The 19,445-nt window shown below is 40.6% G+C and overlaps 1 protein-coding gene across 1 annotated transcript in view; it reads left to right on the forward strand.

The window, feature by feature from the left end:
• KCMF1 (potassium channel modulatory factor 1) overlaps positions 1-19,445 on the forward strand; it is an 82,182-nt gene that overhangs the window by 53,627 nt on the left and 9,110 nt on the right. Inside the window, exons 2-5 of the mRNA XM_030827370.1 lie at positions 34-201; positions 7,222-7,361; positions 16,306-16,407; positions 18,840-19,014. Coding sequence (XP_030683230.1) covers positions 34-201; positions 7,222-7,361; positions 16,306-16,407; positions 18,840-19,014 — 585 coding nt within the window. The remainder of the gene's footprint in view (positions 1-33; positions 202-7,221; positions 7,362-16,305; positions 16,408-18,839; positions 19,015-19,445) is intronic.

The following is a 19,445-nucleotide window of genomic DNA, read 5'->3' on the forward strand; positions in this document are numbered from 1 at the left end:
AACTGGTAACTAAAGATATTTTTTTTTTTATAGGTGTCAGCTGTGATGCATGTTTAAAAGGAAATTTTCGAGGTCGCAGATATAAGTGTTTAATTTGCTACGATTACGATCTTTGTGCATCTTGTTATGAAAGTGGTGCAACAACAACAAGGCATACAACTGACCACCCAATGCAGTGCATATTAACAAGGGTAGATTTTGGTAAGTAATTAAAAATTTAATGAATTACGTCATTTAGAATTTTATGTGCGTTGTAGATTTTGGTAAGTAATTAAAAATTTAATGAATTACGTCATTTAGAATTTTATGTACGTTGAAGAAGTAAAGGCAAAATGTTCTAAAACTCCCCAGCAGCATACCATGAGGCCCCAAATTCATTAAACATGAAATAAATCTTACTTTTTTTTTTTTTTTTTTTTTTTGAGAGATAGAGTCTCACTCTGTCGCCCAGGCTGGAGTGCAATGGTGCGATCTTGGCTCACTGCAACCTCCACCTCCCTGGTTCAAGCAATTCCCCTGCCTCAGCCACCCGAGTAGCTGGGATTACAGGTGCACACCACCATGCCTGGCTAATTTTTTTGTATTTTTAGTAGAGACAGGGTTTCACCACATTGGCCAGACTGGTCTAGAACTCCTGACCTCAGGCAGTCCGCCTGACTCAACCTCCCAAAGTGCTGGGATTACAGGTGTGAGCCACTGTGCCTGGCTTTTTTTTTTTTTTTTTTTTTTTTTTTGAGAAGGAGTCTTGCCCTGTCACCTAGGCTGGAGTGCAATGGTGCAATCTCAGCTCACTGCACCTTCCACCCCCCAGGTTCAAGCGATTCTCCTGCCTCAGCCTCCTGAGGAGCTGGAATTACAGGCGTGCACCACCATGCCCGGCTGATTGTTTGTATCTTTAGTAGAGATAGGGTTTCATTCACCATGTTAGCCAGGCTGGTCTCGAACTCCAAACCGAATGATCCACCTGCCTCGGCCTCCAAAGTGCTGGGATTACAGGCGTAAGCCACCGCACTCAGCCTTCCTTTTACATACTAAGTACTTGTGTCTGTTCATCTTAATCATAGTTTACTTGTTAAAAAAAGCCATTCAGAAATATACACAACTGACAAGGTAGGAAATAGAAGAGTGCTTCAGTAAAGAAGAAATATGCTCTGTCTTTTGTTCTTGCTATTAACACACAAATAATAGCTTTTTTAAAATTTTTTTTTTATTTATTTTTTAAAGACAGAGTCTCACTCTGTCACCCACGCTGGAATGCAGTGGCCATCTCTCAGCTCACTGCAACATCTGTCTCCTGGGTTCAAGCAATTCTCGTGCCTCAGCCTCTTGAGTACCTGAGAGCACAGGTGTGTGCCACCGTGCCCAGCTAATTTTTTTGTGTTTTTAGTAGAGATGAAGTTTCACCATGTTGGCCAGGCTGGTCTTGAACTCCTGACCTCAAGTTATCCACGTGCCTTGGCCTCCCAAAGTGCTGGGATTACAGACGTGAGCCACCATGCCCAGCAGTAATAGCTTTTGTAGTGACCAGAAAACAGATTGTTGGCTGGGTGTGGTGGCTCACGCCTGTAATCCCAGCACTTTGGGAGGCTTAGATGGTCAGTCAGATCACTTGAGCCCAGGAGTTTGAGACAAGCCTGGGCAACATGGCAAAAACCTCGTCTCTGCATCCACCCCCAAAAAATACAATAAATTAGCTGGATGTGGTGGCGCATGTACGTCTGTAGTCCTAGCTACTTGGGAGGCTGAGATGGGAGGATCACTTGAGCCCAGGAGGTCGAGGCTGCAGTGAACCCTGATTGTGCCACTACATTCCAGCCTGGGCAACAAAGCAAGATGCTATCTCAGAAAAAAAAAAAAAAAAAAAAAAAAAACCAGATTGTTTCTACAGTTGATTAGAAGACATTGTAAGAAAATATATAAATGTTTCATGCTATAATTTTTTTTTTTTTTTTTTTTGAGACAGAGTTTCACTCTTGTCGCCTAGGCTGGAGTGCAATGGCGCCATCTCAGCTCACTGCAACCTCCACCTCCTGGGTTCAAGCGATTCTCCTGCCTCAGCCTCCTGAATAGCTGGGATTACGGGTGCCCGCCACCATGCCCAGAAAATTTTTGTATTTTTAGTAGAGACAAGGTTTTACCGTGTTGGCCAGGCCGGTCCTGAACTCCTAATCTCAGGTGATCCACTTGTAGGCTTCCCAGAGTGCTGAGATTACAGACATGAGCCACTGCGCCTGGCTTCGCGCTATAATTTCTTACCTAGCCCACGCTTTTTGTCCTTTTTATTTCAGCCAACCTAGTAGGTGTAAAGTAGTATCTCAGGTGGTTTTGGTTTATCTTTCTCTGAAATATAAATTATGTTGAGCATCTTTTCTTGTGCTTATGGGCCATTTGTATATCTACTTTGAAGAAATACCTAGATCCCATTTTTTAATTGGATAATATGTCTTTGTTATTGAATTGTAATAGTTTTTTATTCCGTATATAAGTTTTTTTATCTGATAGATGATTTGTAAAAATTTTCTCCCGTTCTGTGGGTTGTGTTTTCACTTTCTTGGTGGTGTGCTTTGAAGCACAAAAGTTCTAATTCTGATAATGTCCCGTTTATGTATTTTTTCATTTGTTGTGCATTTGGTGCTGTATCTAGAAAATCACTGCCTAATTCAAAGTCACAAAGATTTAAACCTGTGTTCTTCTAAGAGGTTTATAGTTTTAGCTCTTACATTTAGATATTTGACCCACTTAGAATTAATTTTTATATATGGAATGAGGTAAAGGGCCAACTTCATTCTTTTGCATGTGAATATTCACTTGTCCCAATATCTTTTGTTGGAAAGACTATTCTTTACCCAATGCATTGTCTTGGCACTCTTGTTAGAAATAGGTTGACTATAAATGAGGGTTTATTTCTAGACTATCAATCTATTCCACTGATCTATATGCCTGGTGTTTTTGTTTGTTTTTTGACACAGAGTCTCACTCTGTCATCCAGGCTGGAGTGCAGTGGTGTGATCTTGGCTCACTGCAGTCTCCGCTTCCCAGGCTCAAGCAATCCTCCACCCTCAGCCTTCCAAGTAATTGGGATCACAGGTGGAAGCCACCTTGCCTAGCTGATTTTTGAATTTTTTGTGGAGATGGGGTTTTGCCACGTTGCCCAGGCTGGTATCAAACTCCTGAGCTCAAAGTGATCTGCCTGCCTTCGCCTCCCAAAGTGCTGGGATTGCAGGCGTGAGCCACCATGCCAAGCCTACATGTCTGTCTTTATGCCAGTACTACACTGTCTTGATTTCTGTAGCTTCATAGTAAGCTTTGAAATCAAGAAGAGTGAGTCTTCCAACTTTGTTCTTTTTCAAGATTATTTTGGGTATTCTGTGTCCCTTTCATTTCTGTATTTTAGATTCAGCTTGTCAGTTTCTGCAAAGAAGCCAACTAGGATTTTGAATGGAATTATGTCGAATCTGTAGATTAGTTTGGAGAGTATTGTCATCTTAATAATATTAAATCTGTTGATCCATGAACATGGGATATGTTTCCATTTATGTAGGTCTTTAATTTCTTTCGACAAAGTTTTGTAGTTATCACAGTATAAGTTTTGCACTTCCATTGAATTTATTCCTAAGAATAGATGGTCCCCAGTTTATGATGGTTCAGCTTATGATTTTTTTATCTTATAGTGGTGCAAAAGCAATATATATTGAGTAGAAACAGAACTTTTAAGTACATACAACCATGCTGTTTTTCATTTTCAGTGCGGTCTTCAATAAATTACATAAAATAGGCTTTGTTTTAGGTGATTTTGCCCAACTGTAGGCTTACATAAGTGTTCTGAGCACATTTAATGTAGACTAGGCTAAGCTATGATGTCTGGTAGGTTAGGTGTATTAAATGCATTTTCAACTTAAAATAAGTTTATCAAGTTTATTAGGATATAACCCCATTGTAAGTCAAGGAGCATCTGTATTCTTTTTACTGTCTTAAATGGAATTTTTATCTTATTTATTTATCTATTTATTTTGAAATGGGTTCTCACTGTGTCGCCTAGGCTGGAGTGCAGTCGTGCCATCATGGCTCATTGCAGCCTCAATCTCAGGCTCAAGTGATCTTCCCATCTCAGCCTTCCGAGTAGCTGGGACCACATGCACATGCCACCACAGCTGACTGAATTTTTAATTTTTTGTAGAGGTGAAGTCTTGTTACGTTGTAAAGGCTTGTCTCAAACTCGTGGGCTCAAGTGGTCCTCGCCTCCACCTCCAAAAGCATTGGGATTATAGGCATGAGCCACCGTGCTTGGCTGTTTTTTAAATTTTATTTTTGAATTGTTCATTGCAACCATATAGACAAACAATTGATTTTTTTCATATAGATCTTGTATCCTACAGTGTTACTGAACTTGTTTATTCGTTCCAAGAGGGTTTTGTTTGTTTGTTTGTTTTCTTTGAGACGGAGTCTCCCTCTGTTGCCCAGGCTGGAGTGCAGTGGTGCAATCTCGGCTCACTGCAACTTCCGCCTCCTGGGTTCAAGCAATTCTCCTGCCTCAGCCTCCCAAGTAGCTGAGATCACAGGCATGCACCACGATGCCTGGCTAATTTTTGTATTTTTATTTTTATTTTATTTTGAGACAGAGTTTCGCTCTTGTCACCCAGGCTGGAGTGCAATGGCGCGATCTCGGCTCACTGCAACATCTGCCTCTAGGTTCAAGTGATTCTCCTGCCTCAGCCTCCTGAGTAGCTGAGACTACAGGCCCAGCAAATTTTTGTATTTTTAGTAGAGACGGGGTTTCACCATGTTGGCCAGGCTGGTCTCGAGCTCCTGACCTCAGATGATCCGCCCGCCTTGGTCTCCCAAAGTGCTCGGATTACAGATGCGAGCCACCACACCCAGCCTAATTTTTGTATTTTTAGTAGAGATGGGGTTTTCCTAGTTGGCCAGGCTGGTCTCGAACTCCTGACCTCAAATGATTCACCCGCTTCGCCCTCCCAAAGTGCTAGGATTATAGGCATGGGCCACCGCTCCCAGCGCCAAGGGTTTTTTAGTGGATTCCTTAAGACTTTCTGTACACAATGTCATGTCATCTGCAAATAAAAATCATTTTACTTCTTCCTGTCTGGATGCCTTTCATTTACTCTGGATAGATCTTCCAGTAAAATACTAAATATAAGTGGCAAGAGTAGACACACTTTTCTTGTTCTGATCTTAGGGGAAAGCATCCAGTCTTTCACCAGTAAATGATGTTTGCTGAGTTTTTGGTAGATGCCCTTTATCAGATGAGGAATTTCTATTCCTTTTAATATATTTATCCCCAGCTACTCCTGACAAGTCTTGTGCACCTAATAAATGGTCAATATATACATAATATGTAAAACTTTTATGATCATTTAAATCTCCCTAAAAATGAATATGAACAAATCTATCATGTAATGAACACTTTATTCCATTTTCTTTTCTCACAAAAGCTCTGTTAAATTTGGTGTTTGTTTTATGCTAAATAATTAAATAATTCTTTGTAGTGGCATAACATACTGAATATACTTTCATTTTATTTTATGTTTCTGTCTCTCTGTTTTCTCTTAGTATAAGAAAATCCTTGAAATTAGATAATTTCTAAGGGAAAGGGGTCTATTTAGCTCACAATTCTGGAGGCTAAAGGGGCCAAGATTGTTCAGCTGCATCTGGTCGACTTCGGGTGAGGGCCTCAGCTGTGTCATACATGGCAGAGAAGCAGATGGGGAAGTGGGCATGCATAAAGAGACCAAACAGTTGTACTTACAACATACTTACAGACAGCCTCACTTTAAAACAACTTACTCTCAAGGGAACTAATTCAGTCCTGTGAGAGCGAGAATTCACTCCTGAGAAAGGCATTAATACCTCTTAACAACCCTATCACCTCTTAAAGACGTCACCTCCCAACACCACCACATTGGAGATGAAGCCACAGCATGAGCTTTGGTGGGGATAAACCATATTCAAACCATAGCAATTACCTAATGGAACAAAAAGACTTATTCCTTCAGATATACTTATGAGGTAAACAAATTATTCCCACAGACTCTAACTGGTTAGTTTTCCAGTAACCCAGTTGGGCAAAATATTTTGTGACAGGCCAGGCATAGTGGCTTATGCCTGTAGTCCCAGCACTTTGGGAGGCCGAGGTGGGAGGATCACTTGAGCCTAGGAGTTCAAAACCAGCCTAGGCAACATGGTGGGACCCCATCTCTACAAAAAAAAAATTTTTTTTAAATTAGCCAGACGTGATGGCGCACACCTGTAGTTCAGTCATGTTGGAGGCTGAGGCAGGAGGATCATTTGAGCCCAGATACTGAGTCTGCAGTGAGCTGTGATCATGCCACTGTGCTACAGCCTGAGTGACAGAGTAAGACCTTGTCTCAAAAAATTTTTTTTAATATTGTTGGTAGTATCTTCAGTTAGCATTTACAAAAAATGGATGTTCAGGGTCCTTCCTGCTCTAAGAGCAGCAGCATGTTCTATAAACAACTAGCTACATCTGGGAGTTCTCATATTGATAATGGTTGTCTGTTCTTTCCCTTTGAGCACATTTGTCCTTGTTACGTGGTAGACCCTGCTGATTTTTTCTGTCGATATCAGTGTTGCCACAGTATATACAGATAAGGAAAAAATAAATTACAATAAAATTAGAGCCAGATGTGAAATGACCAATGTTTCAAATAAATGAAGGAGGATGGAGTTGTTTGCTTCATTCTCTCTTAAGGCTATATATATAGTAGCTATCTGGGGAAGGAATTTTGGAGGAATAACATGAAGTCCTCATGGGAATAAGGATATTACAAATGTAAACAGGTACCTAAGCACTCCTTGACCACGTGAGGTTGTTGAATATTTTAGGCACATTTTCCTTTGAACTGCAGTGGCACGATCTCAGCTCACTGCAACCTCTGCCTTCCAAGTTCAAGCGATTCTCTTGGCTCACCCTCCGGAGCAGCTGAGATTACAGGCATCCGCCACCATGCCTGGCTACTTTTTGTATTTTTAGTAGACACGAGGTTTTACCATGTTGGCCAGGCTGGTCGCGAACTCCTGACCTCAAGTGATCCACCCGCCTTGTCCTCCCAACGTGCTGGGATTACAGGCGTAAACCACTGCTCCTGGCCCACACTTTCTTTTTTACATTATTGTATCATATGATTACATTTTTATATGTTTAAAAACTAATATTCCTCAATGCAATTCTACCTTATTTTTCAGATTTATACTATGGTGGGGAAGCTTTCTCTGTAGAGCAGCCACAGTCTTTTACTTGTCCCTATTGTGGAAAAATGGGCTATACGGAGACATCTCTTCAAGAACATGTTACTTCTGAACATGCAGAAACATCAACAGAAGTGGTAAGTGAAGCAGCAGCCTTATGACTAAAATGATGTTGTAAAGTATATTATTTCTAACATTAATAAAGCTAGGTCACTGTCATCTGCTTCCTGCTCAGTGTAATGATACCATTTGCATAGTTATTAAAATCATCTTTTAACAGCAAATTTTGTACATCATGGGAGGCTGCATTTTTGCAAAATAATACCTCTTATTGTCCACACTGAGTTTCTTAACCTGTAGCTAAAACCACAGCATGGAGTCTTGACCAAATTCAGGAGCCCTTTATTCAATGCATTGTGAAAGGTTAAAAGGATGGCAACCTGCAGTGCATCTCTTGTTACAGTATCCTTGCTATCTGCTTAACTTTTCTTCCACAAGGAACTTCACAAGGAAATTTAAAAACCTTTGGTAGTATCATAATAATCCATTGTCACATCTCATTGTAGCATATCGCTGATCTTACCTGGTTTTCATCAGATCACATCTCTTGCTTCCTAGGTCAAGCTCTGGGGTCCCTAGAAGTTCTTCCTATCCTGATCTTTCCAGTGGCTAAAGGCCATGGACCCAGAATAATACACAAAGAAAGTCTTACCTTGAAAGCTTGTTGGATTTTTTACTTGACATCTGAGTCAGCATGCATCCACCTTCAAGAATGATAAAGTACACCTAAGAGTCTCTCCCCCACCTCTTTACCATTGATAATAATAGGTAAAGTGAAGGCTTTATATGGAACTATAGATACTGAATTGGGAGAATTTTGGCACAGTAATTGCATATTGCATCAACTAATAAGCCCCTAAATGTACTCAAAACAAATTAATTGAACCCAGAGAAATAAAGTAGCATGCTCAAGGACATACAGCTTAGTAAGGGGCAGGGGTAGGGGCAGGTGTTTGGACTCAGCTAGAGTCCCTCTGGGTTCCACAGTCTCTACTTAACTCTGCTACAGCTATGTATATAATATAGGGTTACTTTTATTCCCACTGACACTGCTAGTTTGATGCTTGAAGTTGTTATAACATGTATAGTTCAAACAGTAGGTAAATTTATTTTTTATAGACATTAAGCCAAATTTTACTGTCTTAACAGCTCAGAAATGCTCTGATCTTGCACCTAGGAGAGCCTCAGAGTACTGTTCTCACATTTTGTTACTATTCTTAGTTTGTTCTTTTTATTCTGTAAAGTGACTTTGCTTCCTTTTGGTACAGTCCCGCATACCAGTATGTAGAATCCTGACTCAGTTGCATCTCCATGCTGGTTGTGGAAAACTTGTAATCATTTTTCTTTGATTTAATTTCTGTTAAGTTTGGGTCCTTTACCTAAATACAGTAAGACAAACATGGAGTTCTTATTGTAAATTAGGCATCCTTAAAATCATTATCAGGCTGTGCACAGTGACTCATACCTGTAATCCCAACACTGGGAGGCTGAGGCAGGAGCATTGCTTGAGCCCAGAAGTTTGAGATTGGCCTGGGCAACAAAGTGGGGCCTTGTCTCCACAAAATTTAAAAATTAGCTGGATGTGGTGGCACATACCTGTGGTCCCAGCTACTTGGGAGGTTGAGGTGGGAGAATTGCTTGAGCTCAGGAGGTTGAGGCTGCAGTGAGCCATGATTGTGCCACTGCATTGTACTGCAGCCTGGGTGACAGAACAAGACCCTGTCTCCAAAAAAAAAAATGTATTATTATATATAATATATAAATATCATTATATTATTGATAATAAATATATAATATATTAATAATGATATATAACAATAATATATATTATTATTATATGTTGTTATTATTATCCGCCATTAGTCCCTAGTATAGTATTTTCATCACCCCTCAGGGGCAAGACAACTACCCAGTTTTCCATAACCTTGCCTCTGGTTGGTTTGTGCCACGCCCGCTGCCCCCAAAAGTAAATACTCAAAATTTGTTGTTTACACTCTGGCATACCTGATACACAGTTTGAAAATTAAATACCCACCACCTACAAATGCTACCATGGTGTGTTTCTTGTGAGTTGTGTTTATGCCTTCATTAAGTTTCCAGGCTTTTGGTACATAGCCCAAGGCAGTTGTCACTCTATTTTCATATTGGTTTTTGTGGAATATTTTAAGGATTTATCTTTCCTCATTAGCCCTTAATCTTTGCATGAGTACTATATCTACATCTGTTCCCACCCATACACCCAGCCGTTTCAAAGTGAAAAATGGCGAGCAGATAAGAATCTTTAATATAAAAGTACAGGATTTCTTCAGGTCACATGGGTCAAGTCCTAGAGGCAGGGCTGGCATTCAGCAGGTACAGCCAAGTGTAGCATGCTGACTAGTGTCCATTCTGAAGGATTGGTGCCTATGCCATACCAGTTGTTAAGTGTTTTGAATGCCTGTCCGTACATATGTGAAACATATTATCAGCTCCAGTGTGCTACAGTTATATGTAAATGTCCAGGTGATATTACTGTGTGTCCCCTCTCACCCCTCAATGTTTTGCATTTTTGAATTAGGGAATTCAAGAGTGATTTACATCATTTTGGTTTGGGGGATTATATCTACACAACAGCTTGCTATATCTCCTTTTCTATTCTTCTTAACATGTTCCTTTCTAAATGCTCTGTTTGCTATCTTGCTTTGCCCCACGTTACCTGCATGTGTCCTCTAGACCTAGGTTCCCCAACCCCTGGGCCACGGACGGGACCAGACTAGTACCCGTCCATGACCTGTTTGGAACCGAGCCACAGAGCAGAAGGTGAGCAGTGGGCCAGCAGGCATTACCGCCTGAACTCCACTTCCTGTCAGATCAGCAACATCATTAGATTCTCACAGGAGCACAAGCCCTTTCGTGAACTGCTTTCTGATTTCTTTGGAATTATTTTTCAGTATAGCTAAATTATATTAATACTATTTCAAGTTCTGTGAATTCTCAAGATGTCATCATACACGTAAATTTTTGTACAAGAACCATGTTTAAAAGTAAAACATAATTGCGTTTTAGGACTTTCTAAATTACTTGTAAATGCTGCTCTTTAGAAGCCAGTGACAAATCTAACTTCAGCATTATGATGGGAGAATGGAATCGAGAGGGAAAATAATTTAATATGAAGTAATTCACAATTATAAGTTAATTTCACTTATAATTGAACACTTACTATAACTGTTCACTGCAGCAACAGAAAATTAGACTGTAATCTAGTTGAACAGTGTGCTCACTCAACTCTTGAAAGGACCTTTATTTATATTGGCAAAATGGATGGCCAAGGTGCAGGTAGCTACCAGCTAGACGGTTCTACAAGGCCCAAAAGGAGTTTCTTGACCATGTAGCATAGATCATCCACTAGTCCTTTATGTGTATTCTCAAAGCAAAACTTGAATTTCAGTCTTGTATTCATTATATCTGCAGATTTTGTAGGATAAACTAATACTTTTAATTGGGCAGGAAGTTGTCATTGGCCCTGGTAGTTAGCTCAATAGAATGTCTTCTTTTTTTCTTTCTTTCTTTTTTTTTTGTATAAGTACGAAAGTATAACACATGTCAACAGGTTTTGTGTGTTGGCTTTAAATTTAGATGGCTCTTTTTGGGTCATTACTCTTCTATGGAAAAAGAGTGTTTTAAACCCCATTCCCCCCGTAGTATTGCAGGTGATCAGAAAATCCCTTGGCATAATAAGCCTGGGTGTTTCTGTAGCTGAGTTCTAAGAGCCGCTTAAAAGCAGAGACATGAATTGTACCCCAGTTTGAAGAAATAATGAAAAATACCAATTAAAAAAAATATTTTGGTAGAGACTGTGTCTCACTGTGTGGCCCAGGCTGGTCTCAAACTCTTGTCTGCAAGTGATCTCCCTGTCTCATTCTCCCAAAGTGTTGGGGTTACAGGCATAAGCCACTGTGCCCTGCCCCAATTTTGGCCCCAGTTTTTAAAAAGAGATGAAATTCATCTGAACTTTAATGTTGGCAGGAACTACGCTCATTTCTTGATAATGTTTTAACCTAAAGTGTTAAGTTAGTTCTGATTTGGTACTCAGTAAATGCTTAATGGATTAGTCCATGGTAACAAAATTATATAATATAATGAATTTAGCCAGTCACAACTTTAACTTTACCAACTTATCTGGATTTCATAGCATAGATCCTTGAACTAGAAATAGGAATGTGGTTATAAAGAATAGTTTTAAAGCTGTGCATAGTACCCAGAGAGAATGCTGTCTGATGTGGTTGTATTAGTTCAAGAGAGAGGCTAGAGGAAATCCAAACTTGCTTTAGAATGGTTGATAATTGTATGGGGAAGAATATGTGGAGCTGTTGTTTTTTAAAAAAAAAAAAAATCACTCATGCTGACTTTAGGTGCTTTCATAGAGGAAAAGTTCTGTACATTCAGCAGTGACTCGGTGTTTATATGTGGAGTAATGACTTAAGAAGGTATGTTTTAAAGACATTGGCAAGAAACTGTGCTATAATGTGCCCTAACTGGTTGCTGGCTGGCAGTCATGCGCTGGAACCACGTGGAAAAATGGAGACTCTGTACATCCTTGGGATGGGACCTCATCTCATTTGGTAAAGGCTTCCAAAGGGGCTACAGATAAAAAGCAAGATTGATGGTGACCCTCAGTGGCAAGGTGAAGGAGAAGAGGAAACTCGAGCAATAGCAGAGATGACACTGAGAATAGCAAGGACATTTGTGAATACAATTTTTTTTTTTTTTTTTTGGAGACAGAGTTTTTGCTCTTGTTGCCCAGGCTATAGTGCAATGGCGTGATCTTGGCTCACTGCAACCTCCGCCTCCCAAGTTCAAGCAATTCTCCTGCCTCAGCCTCCCGGGTAGCTGGGATTACAGGCATGCGCCACCACGCCTGGCTAATTTTTTTTTTTATTTTTAGTAGAGACGGGGTTTCTCCATGTTGGTCAGGCTGGTCTCGAACTCCCGACCTCAGGTGATCTGCCCACCTCAGCCTCCCAAAGTGCTGGGATTACAGGCGTGAGCCACCACACCCGGCTGTGAATACAAATTTTTTGGTTATGTTAGGTAACAATAACATTTGGTGCTTAATATAACAGAGTAAATACAGTTTTTCAGTATCATTGTATATTTAAGCTATGTTTGCCAAACTTACACAGTTTGTTAATAATCAACCAGGACCTTCGTCAAAATAGATTGTTAAATTCCTCTGTTTCCAGGACTAGGAAACTGTATTTTTAACAATTGCTCCAGATGATTTATATTCTTTTTTTTTTTTTTTTTTTTTGAGACCGAGTCTCACTCTGTCACCCAGGCTGGAATCCAGTGGCTCCATCTCGGCTCACTGCAACCTCCACCTCCGTGGTTCAAGCAATTCCCCTGACTCAGCCTCCTGAGTAGCTGGGATTATAGGTGCACGCCACCATGCCCAGCTAATTTTTTGTATTTTTAGTAGAGATGGGGTTTCACCATGTTGGCCAGACTGGTCTCAAACTCCTAACCTCAGGCAATCCACCTGCGTCGGCCTCCCAAAGTGCTGGGATTATAGTCGTGAGTCACCGTGCCCGGCCCAGATGGTTTATATTCTTAGCCAAATTAAAGAAATACTGACTTAAGCCAGTTAAGTAAATCTTAATTGACAAGTTATTTAATTTTAAGCTTGTGTGTTATATGGAATTTTCCTGTACAAATAATAGATATTACTCTATCATGTGGCAGTGGAAGTATGATAAGTATTAATGTTGACAAGCTGTCATAATTTTAGGGTCAGTACCCTAAAATTACCCTTTGTGTCGAGTTTTCCTGTCTTGTAAGAGATATTAGGCACCATGATGTGGAAATAAAGACACACTCAAAACTAAGCAGTATTTGTGCCCATGAGTGACACAGTAGCTTGCTTTGTCTCTCCTCCCGCTCCCCATCACCTCTTTCCCATTTCTCCTGCCCCGCTTTGCTCTCCTTTTTCTTTCTTCCTCTTGTTCCCTTCATTTCCTCTCAGAAAACACAGTCTTGAGAACAAGCGTTTTTGTCTTAAAGCGTGAGTTAGCTTGCTAAATATAAAATGTAAAACCGAAAAGATGACCAGGCCTCTGTGATCCCATCATCTGAGCTTAGTTTTCCTTTCCAAGTCCTCATCCGAGTTAACTTTATGTGACCCAAGTGTGGCAGCATCTTCCACTTGGTTCTAAATGTAGCCTCTTGATTTTCTTTTTTCTTTTTTTTTGAGATGGAGTCTGTCGCTCAGGCTGGAATGCAGTGGTGCGATCTTGGATCACTGCAACCTCCACCTCCTGGGTTTAAGTGATTCTCCTGCGTCAGCCTCTTGAGTAGCTGGGATTACAGGCATGTGCCACCACGCCCAGTTCATTTTTGTATTTTTTAGTAGAGATGGGGTTTCACCATGTTGGTCAGGCTGGTCTCGAACTCCTGACCTCGTGATTCACCCACCTCAGCCTCCCAAAGTGCTGGGATTACAGGCGTGAGCCACCGTGCCTGGACTAGCCTCTTGATTTTCTGTGCCAACTGTCAACCTGTGTGATCCTCCCACCACAGTAATTTCTTATCCTCAGTAATTCTTTATCCCTAGTAGTTATGGAAGTTTGGTTGGCTGATTGGTTGGTTTTATATTATTTCTCTATGAATGAAGCAGTTCTGAATACCTTCATCCTGACATCTTAGCAGAGTTACTCCAATGAAATAAAAAAGATTTTGAGTATAGAACCAAAGTCAGTACATGATAAGGAAGGATCTTGACTTTCTTTTTATTTTGCATGCTCGTCTCAAAGGTGCTTTTCTACTTGTTAAATTATCTATCTTACTAGGACATTCTTAGTACTTTGATGTCTCTGCTTCCCATTCTGTTTTCCTTCTAGGAATCTATATCCTTGTGGAGACTTTTCTCATCTACCAACATTTTTATGTCCCCTCAAGTATTGAAGCCTCTGCAGCTATCTTTGGATAGCTCAAGTTGTTTATAGATTTTACCCGAAGGCCAATCTAAAGGAAAGTATCTTAGAAGAAAGATGCCTTTCCCTTTTGGTGGTTACTTTCTCTTTAAATAAAAATGCTATACAGCCTTATAATGTAATAAAACTATAACCCAGCACTTGTTAACGTTTTCAGAATGATGAGTCTCTAAGGTGGCTTGTGTTATTTTTAAATAACTGGAACTTGTTTTCTGTTTCTCCAAACATTGCTGGTCTTTTTTTTTTTTTTTTTTTTTTTTTTTTTTTTTTTTTTTTTTTTTTTTAAAGCAAGTCTGGCCGGAGTTTAAAACCAAAGAGAAATCACACTGTCCTGCATCTGTCAAAGAGTTTACAGTTTAGCTAGGTAAGACCAGAAGCACATGAAAAGTAAAATATGTATATCAGACATAACCAGGTAATGTCAGAGTACAGGAATGGTACAGATAGAAAAGTTAAATTCCTAGTAAAGAGAGAGAGTGGATAATCTGTAAATTTGTGACACATACAGCTACTTTTCTGACAGAGGAAAGAATCTTACCACCTTCCTGGCATCTTCTAAGAAAGGCATAGGCAGGTCTATCTACTTCTTTTTCTCATTTGCCTCCTCACATTCCATTGTGACCTCTCTGGTTCTTTTGCACACTGTATGCTTAACTATTATTTCTCATGAACATATTTGGGTTTTCCTGAGGATATTTCTCAGAGTCCTGAGTCACATAATCAGGACAGCTGATTAGGCATAAGAGAGACCGATACCAAAACAGAGTTGAACTCTCAGGGGACTTCTGCTTTCTAGTTGTTAGAAGATGGAAAGTTATATTTGGGCTCCAGGAACCAGAGCAGTTTGTTTTCCCTCCATACCCCAGGATTGTCCTTCCAAGTCTCACCTTTTCCATCTCCCCTCATCTCCAGCGCTACCACCTACTCCCACTGTGCTGTCAGCAGACAATAAGGCCGACCAATTGCCTAGATTTTGCCTAAGTGAAAGAATTTTGGCACATGTACTGGCAAGATGAATCACATATCCTGTCTTTAACCTTCTTATTTATGGATAAAGACACAAGTCTACAACTTGAACTGTGCACTTCCTGGGGCTCCCTTTGGTCATGCTCCTTGCTTCAGACCTTTCTTCTTGTCCCTGTTCTTTAAGATTGAAGTTGTTCATACTTCAAGGCTTGGCTACCATTGTTAGAACATTATCTGCCCATTTGAATTTCGGAAGAGTAAGGGCCTTTCCTCTTTAAAAAGTTCCTCATTCTTTCTAGCCTTCCCCTCTCCTTCCCTCTGTTTCACCAATTCTGTTAACTATAGAAACCACCTTCCCAACCTGTCACCCGCTCCCCAAACTGTGACTGTGTACACACCATCTTATTCCTACTTTCTCCTATCTCTTGCCAAAAGGCCCATGGAAAGTTGTTCTTCTACTCCTTGAGCCTGACCTGGTTACAAGCTTCTGGCCTACCACCCATTTCTTCGGGAAATAAGGTTAAAAAATGGGCTTCCATACCATATTGCCTTTGGAAGTCACATTCATAAATTTATAGACCACATTTGCATATTATCAGTAATCATAATCTGTCTTACATTCAACATATCTGTTGAATGTTGGCACAGTTGCCTTTTATCAGACCTCTGCTGTCTTATTTGGGAATTGGCTCTCAAGTATAGCTCACTTTGGAGAAGTGTGCCATAGGCTTGTATCTGTCTTTACCGTTCAAGACTGGACTTAAATGTAAATGTGCACTAAATAGCACATTTTAAAATTTTTTTAATGGTAACTATTTTGCTAGACCATACAAATGAATCAGGCAGGCTGTTAGAAGGCCCTGCCAGAGATCAAGTTTGGTGTGCCTGAAGCTGTTGTGTTTGACCCTGAGGGACCTTGTGTGAACAGTTCTTGCTTAGGCTTCTATTGCTTTTCACTAATTCAGGATCTGCTGTGTTTTTTATTGGTTAAAACTTGATAATAGTAAAACTTACAGCAAAATACTCATCCAGAAAGATGTCTTATTGACGTTCATTTATTAAGTTGCTTTCTTTACTTCTATTTCAGATTTGTCCAATATGTGCAGCGTTACCTGGAGGCGATCCTAATCATGTCACGGATGACTTTGCAGCTCATCTTACACTTGAACACAGAGCCCCTAGAGATTTAATATCCTTTTAAGAGATGACAAGGAAAAGAGTTGTTTGTAATGTTTGTCATTTTGATTTTTTGTTTTGGAGACAGGATCTCGCTGTGTGGACCTGGCTGGTCTCAAACTCCTGAGCTCAAGTGATCCTCCTGCTTCAGCCTCTTGAGTAGCTGGGACTATAGGCACACACGTGCCACTGCATCCAGCTTGTCATTTTGATTATTTTAAGGATAATATACCCCAAAAGAGGAAAAGTAATCTCCAAATTATTTTTACTTATTTGAACTTTTCCTAAAAGTGACTCAGTGTTGAGATGCAATTTATTTCTCTTTTTATATACTATCACTGTTGTATGAACCATTTTCATTAAGTGGAAGTTGACTTGTGCTTCATCTTTAGTTCATTACAATTAGATTTTTTTAAGGCAGTTTGACCAAATTGCGTCTTCCAGGATGGCGTTTTCATACAAAAGCGGAAAATGTTAATCCAAATTAAAATTTAATTAGTTAAATATGAAGAGGCATTATTTGCTTTCCCTCTCTGTTCCTCTGCTGCCTTACCCTGTTGTGGGTGTGGTGTGGTGAGATGGTGGGGACAGGTGTGCATCTTGGTGTTCCTTTCCTTTTTGGGGTCCCCTTCTCCAGAGAGAGCCATTTCCTGCCCAGTTCCTGAGTAGGATAGCATAAGGTCAGCTCTAGCTTTAAATTTCCTTTCCTGCTTTTCTTTTTTTTTTTTTGAGTCAGAGTCTCACTCTGTCAGCCAGGCTGGAGTGCAATGGCGCTATCTTCAGCTCATTGCAACCTCCGCCTCCTGGGTTCAAGCAATTCTCCTGCCTCAGCCTCCCAAGTAGCTAAGATTACAGGTGCCCGCCACCATGCCCAGCTAATTTTTGTATTTTTAGTAGAGATGGCGTTTCACCATATTGGCTAGGCTGGTCTCTTGGCCATGCTGGTCTCGAACTCCTGACCGCCTGCCTCAGCCTCCCAAAGTGCTGGGATTACAGGCATGAGCCACTGCGCCCGGCCAATTTTTGTATTTTTTTAGTAGAGGTGGGGTTTCACAATGTTGGCCAGTCTGGTCTCGAACTCCTGACCTCAGGTGATCTGCCCGCCTCGGCTTCCCAAAGTGCTGGGATTCAGGCGTGAGCCATCACGCCCAGCCTCCTGCTTTTATTTCTGCATTCCCTTCCTTATCTCTCAACAGTTTCTGGCAGTGTTCCCTGAGGTAACTGGCCTACCAGAGCGATTAATTTTGTGGACTCAATGCTTCTGGTTTCAGGTTATGAATTGTTCCTCTAAAACTATCACCAGCTGGGTACAGCTGGGTACAGTGGCTCATGCCTATACTCCCAGCACTTTGAAAGGCCAAGGTGGGAGGATCACTTGAGCCTAGAAGTTCGAAACCAACCTGGACAACATAGGAAGACCCTGTCTCTACCAAAATAAAGAGCTGAGCTGGTAGCACACACCTGTGGTCCCAGCTACTCAAGAGGCTGAGGTAGGAGGATCGCTTGAGCCCATGAGCTCAAGGCTGCAGTAAGCTATGATTGCACCACTGCACTCCAGCCTGGCAACAAAGTGAGACCCTGTCTCAAAATACATACATATATAAAATCATAATATAAAATTATTGAATATATAAATATGATCATATCACTTTCTCTAGAACCCAAACCATCCTCATGAATATGATGGAACAGTGCATGTACTGTGACACCTGAAGGCCTCTTGGAGCTACCCATCTGGTCCTTAAATAACTCCAGAACCATCAGCTGAAAAACTGAGAAGCCAGCAAAAAAATTAATCTGCATTATAAAGCTGGTCTGTTTGGTGCTTTAAAGGAAAAATCTCTTCTATATGATCTGGCCTCCCCCACCTCTCATTTGCCTTTGTGGAAACGTAAGGTTGTCTTCATGAGTTTGACAGCTATTTGTGACTCAGGACCTTTTTCAGTTTGACTCACACTCAGCTGTGTAAGATGGTTGGGGCTGCTGGGAATTTGACTTCATGATAAATGTCATGTTAATCTGTCTGTGTGTCTTACACAAGAAATGCAAATCTGTTTTCTGCTTAGCAGCAGCATTGGAAAGAGGCTTGAAGACAGATTAAAACTAATAATCCAAAAGGAATCTTTGATCTGCTGAATATAAATTCAGTGTTGTTCCTTTTTCATTATAGGTGGTATTTGAGATTTCATGAGCTATATAGAGAAACTTTCTTACCTCACCCACCCAATACACACACACACTCACATGTTGCCTTACATTTGAGTGTCTTTTTAGGATTAATAGCCCTCATAGATAAGAGTTGGGACATTTGCACTTTAAGTTAAATGCACTGTTTTTAAATGCTTACAATTCAGGAAATCTTTATATCTGTCTAGCAAGGACTCAAGTGATTTTTTTTTTTCTTTCTGTGAAATACTTTCGTTTTTTTCTTAACTTTTGGGTTATGATGAATCGAGTGGTGTTCGACATGTACGTAGAATGTTTCACCCTGGCCGGGGATTAGGAGGTCCTCGTGCTCGTAGATCAAACATGCACTTTACTAGCAGTTCTACTGGTGGACTTTCTTCTTCTCAGAGTTCATATTCTCCAAGCAATAGGGAAGCCATGGATCCTATAGCTGGTAAGTTAGTTTCACATTAATAAGGGAAATGGCAGGGGAAGGAGGAGCTCCTTTTAAAACTTTTTGTGATGCCAGGTGTGGTGGCTCACACCTTTAATCCCAGCACTCTGGGAGGCTGGAGCGGGTGGATCACTTGAGGCCAGGAATTCAAGACCAGCCTGGCCAACATGGCGAAACTTCATCTCTACTAAAAATACAAAAGTTAGCCAGATGTGGTGGTGGGTGCCTGTAATCACAGCTACTCAGGAGGCTGAGGCATGAGAATCGCTTGAGCCTGGGAGGTGGAGGTTCTAGGGAGCCGAGATCGCACCACTGCACTCCAGCCTGGGTGATGGAGTGAGACCTTGTCTCAAAAAAAAAAAAAAAAAAAAAAAACTTTTTGTGAGATTTGTGTTCTTAGTCACCTCTCTGATCATAAGCCATGTTCTTTC

Source organism: Nomascus leucogenys, chromosome 14 (genome assembly GCF_006542625.1).
Source record: "Nomascus leucogenys isolate Asia chromosome 14, Asia_NLE_v1, whole genome shotgun sequence".
NCBI lineage: Eukaryota > Metazoa > Chordata > Mammalia > Primates > Hylobatidae > Nomascus > Nomascus leucogenys.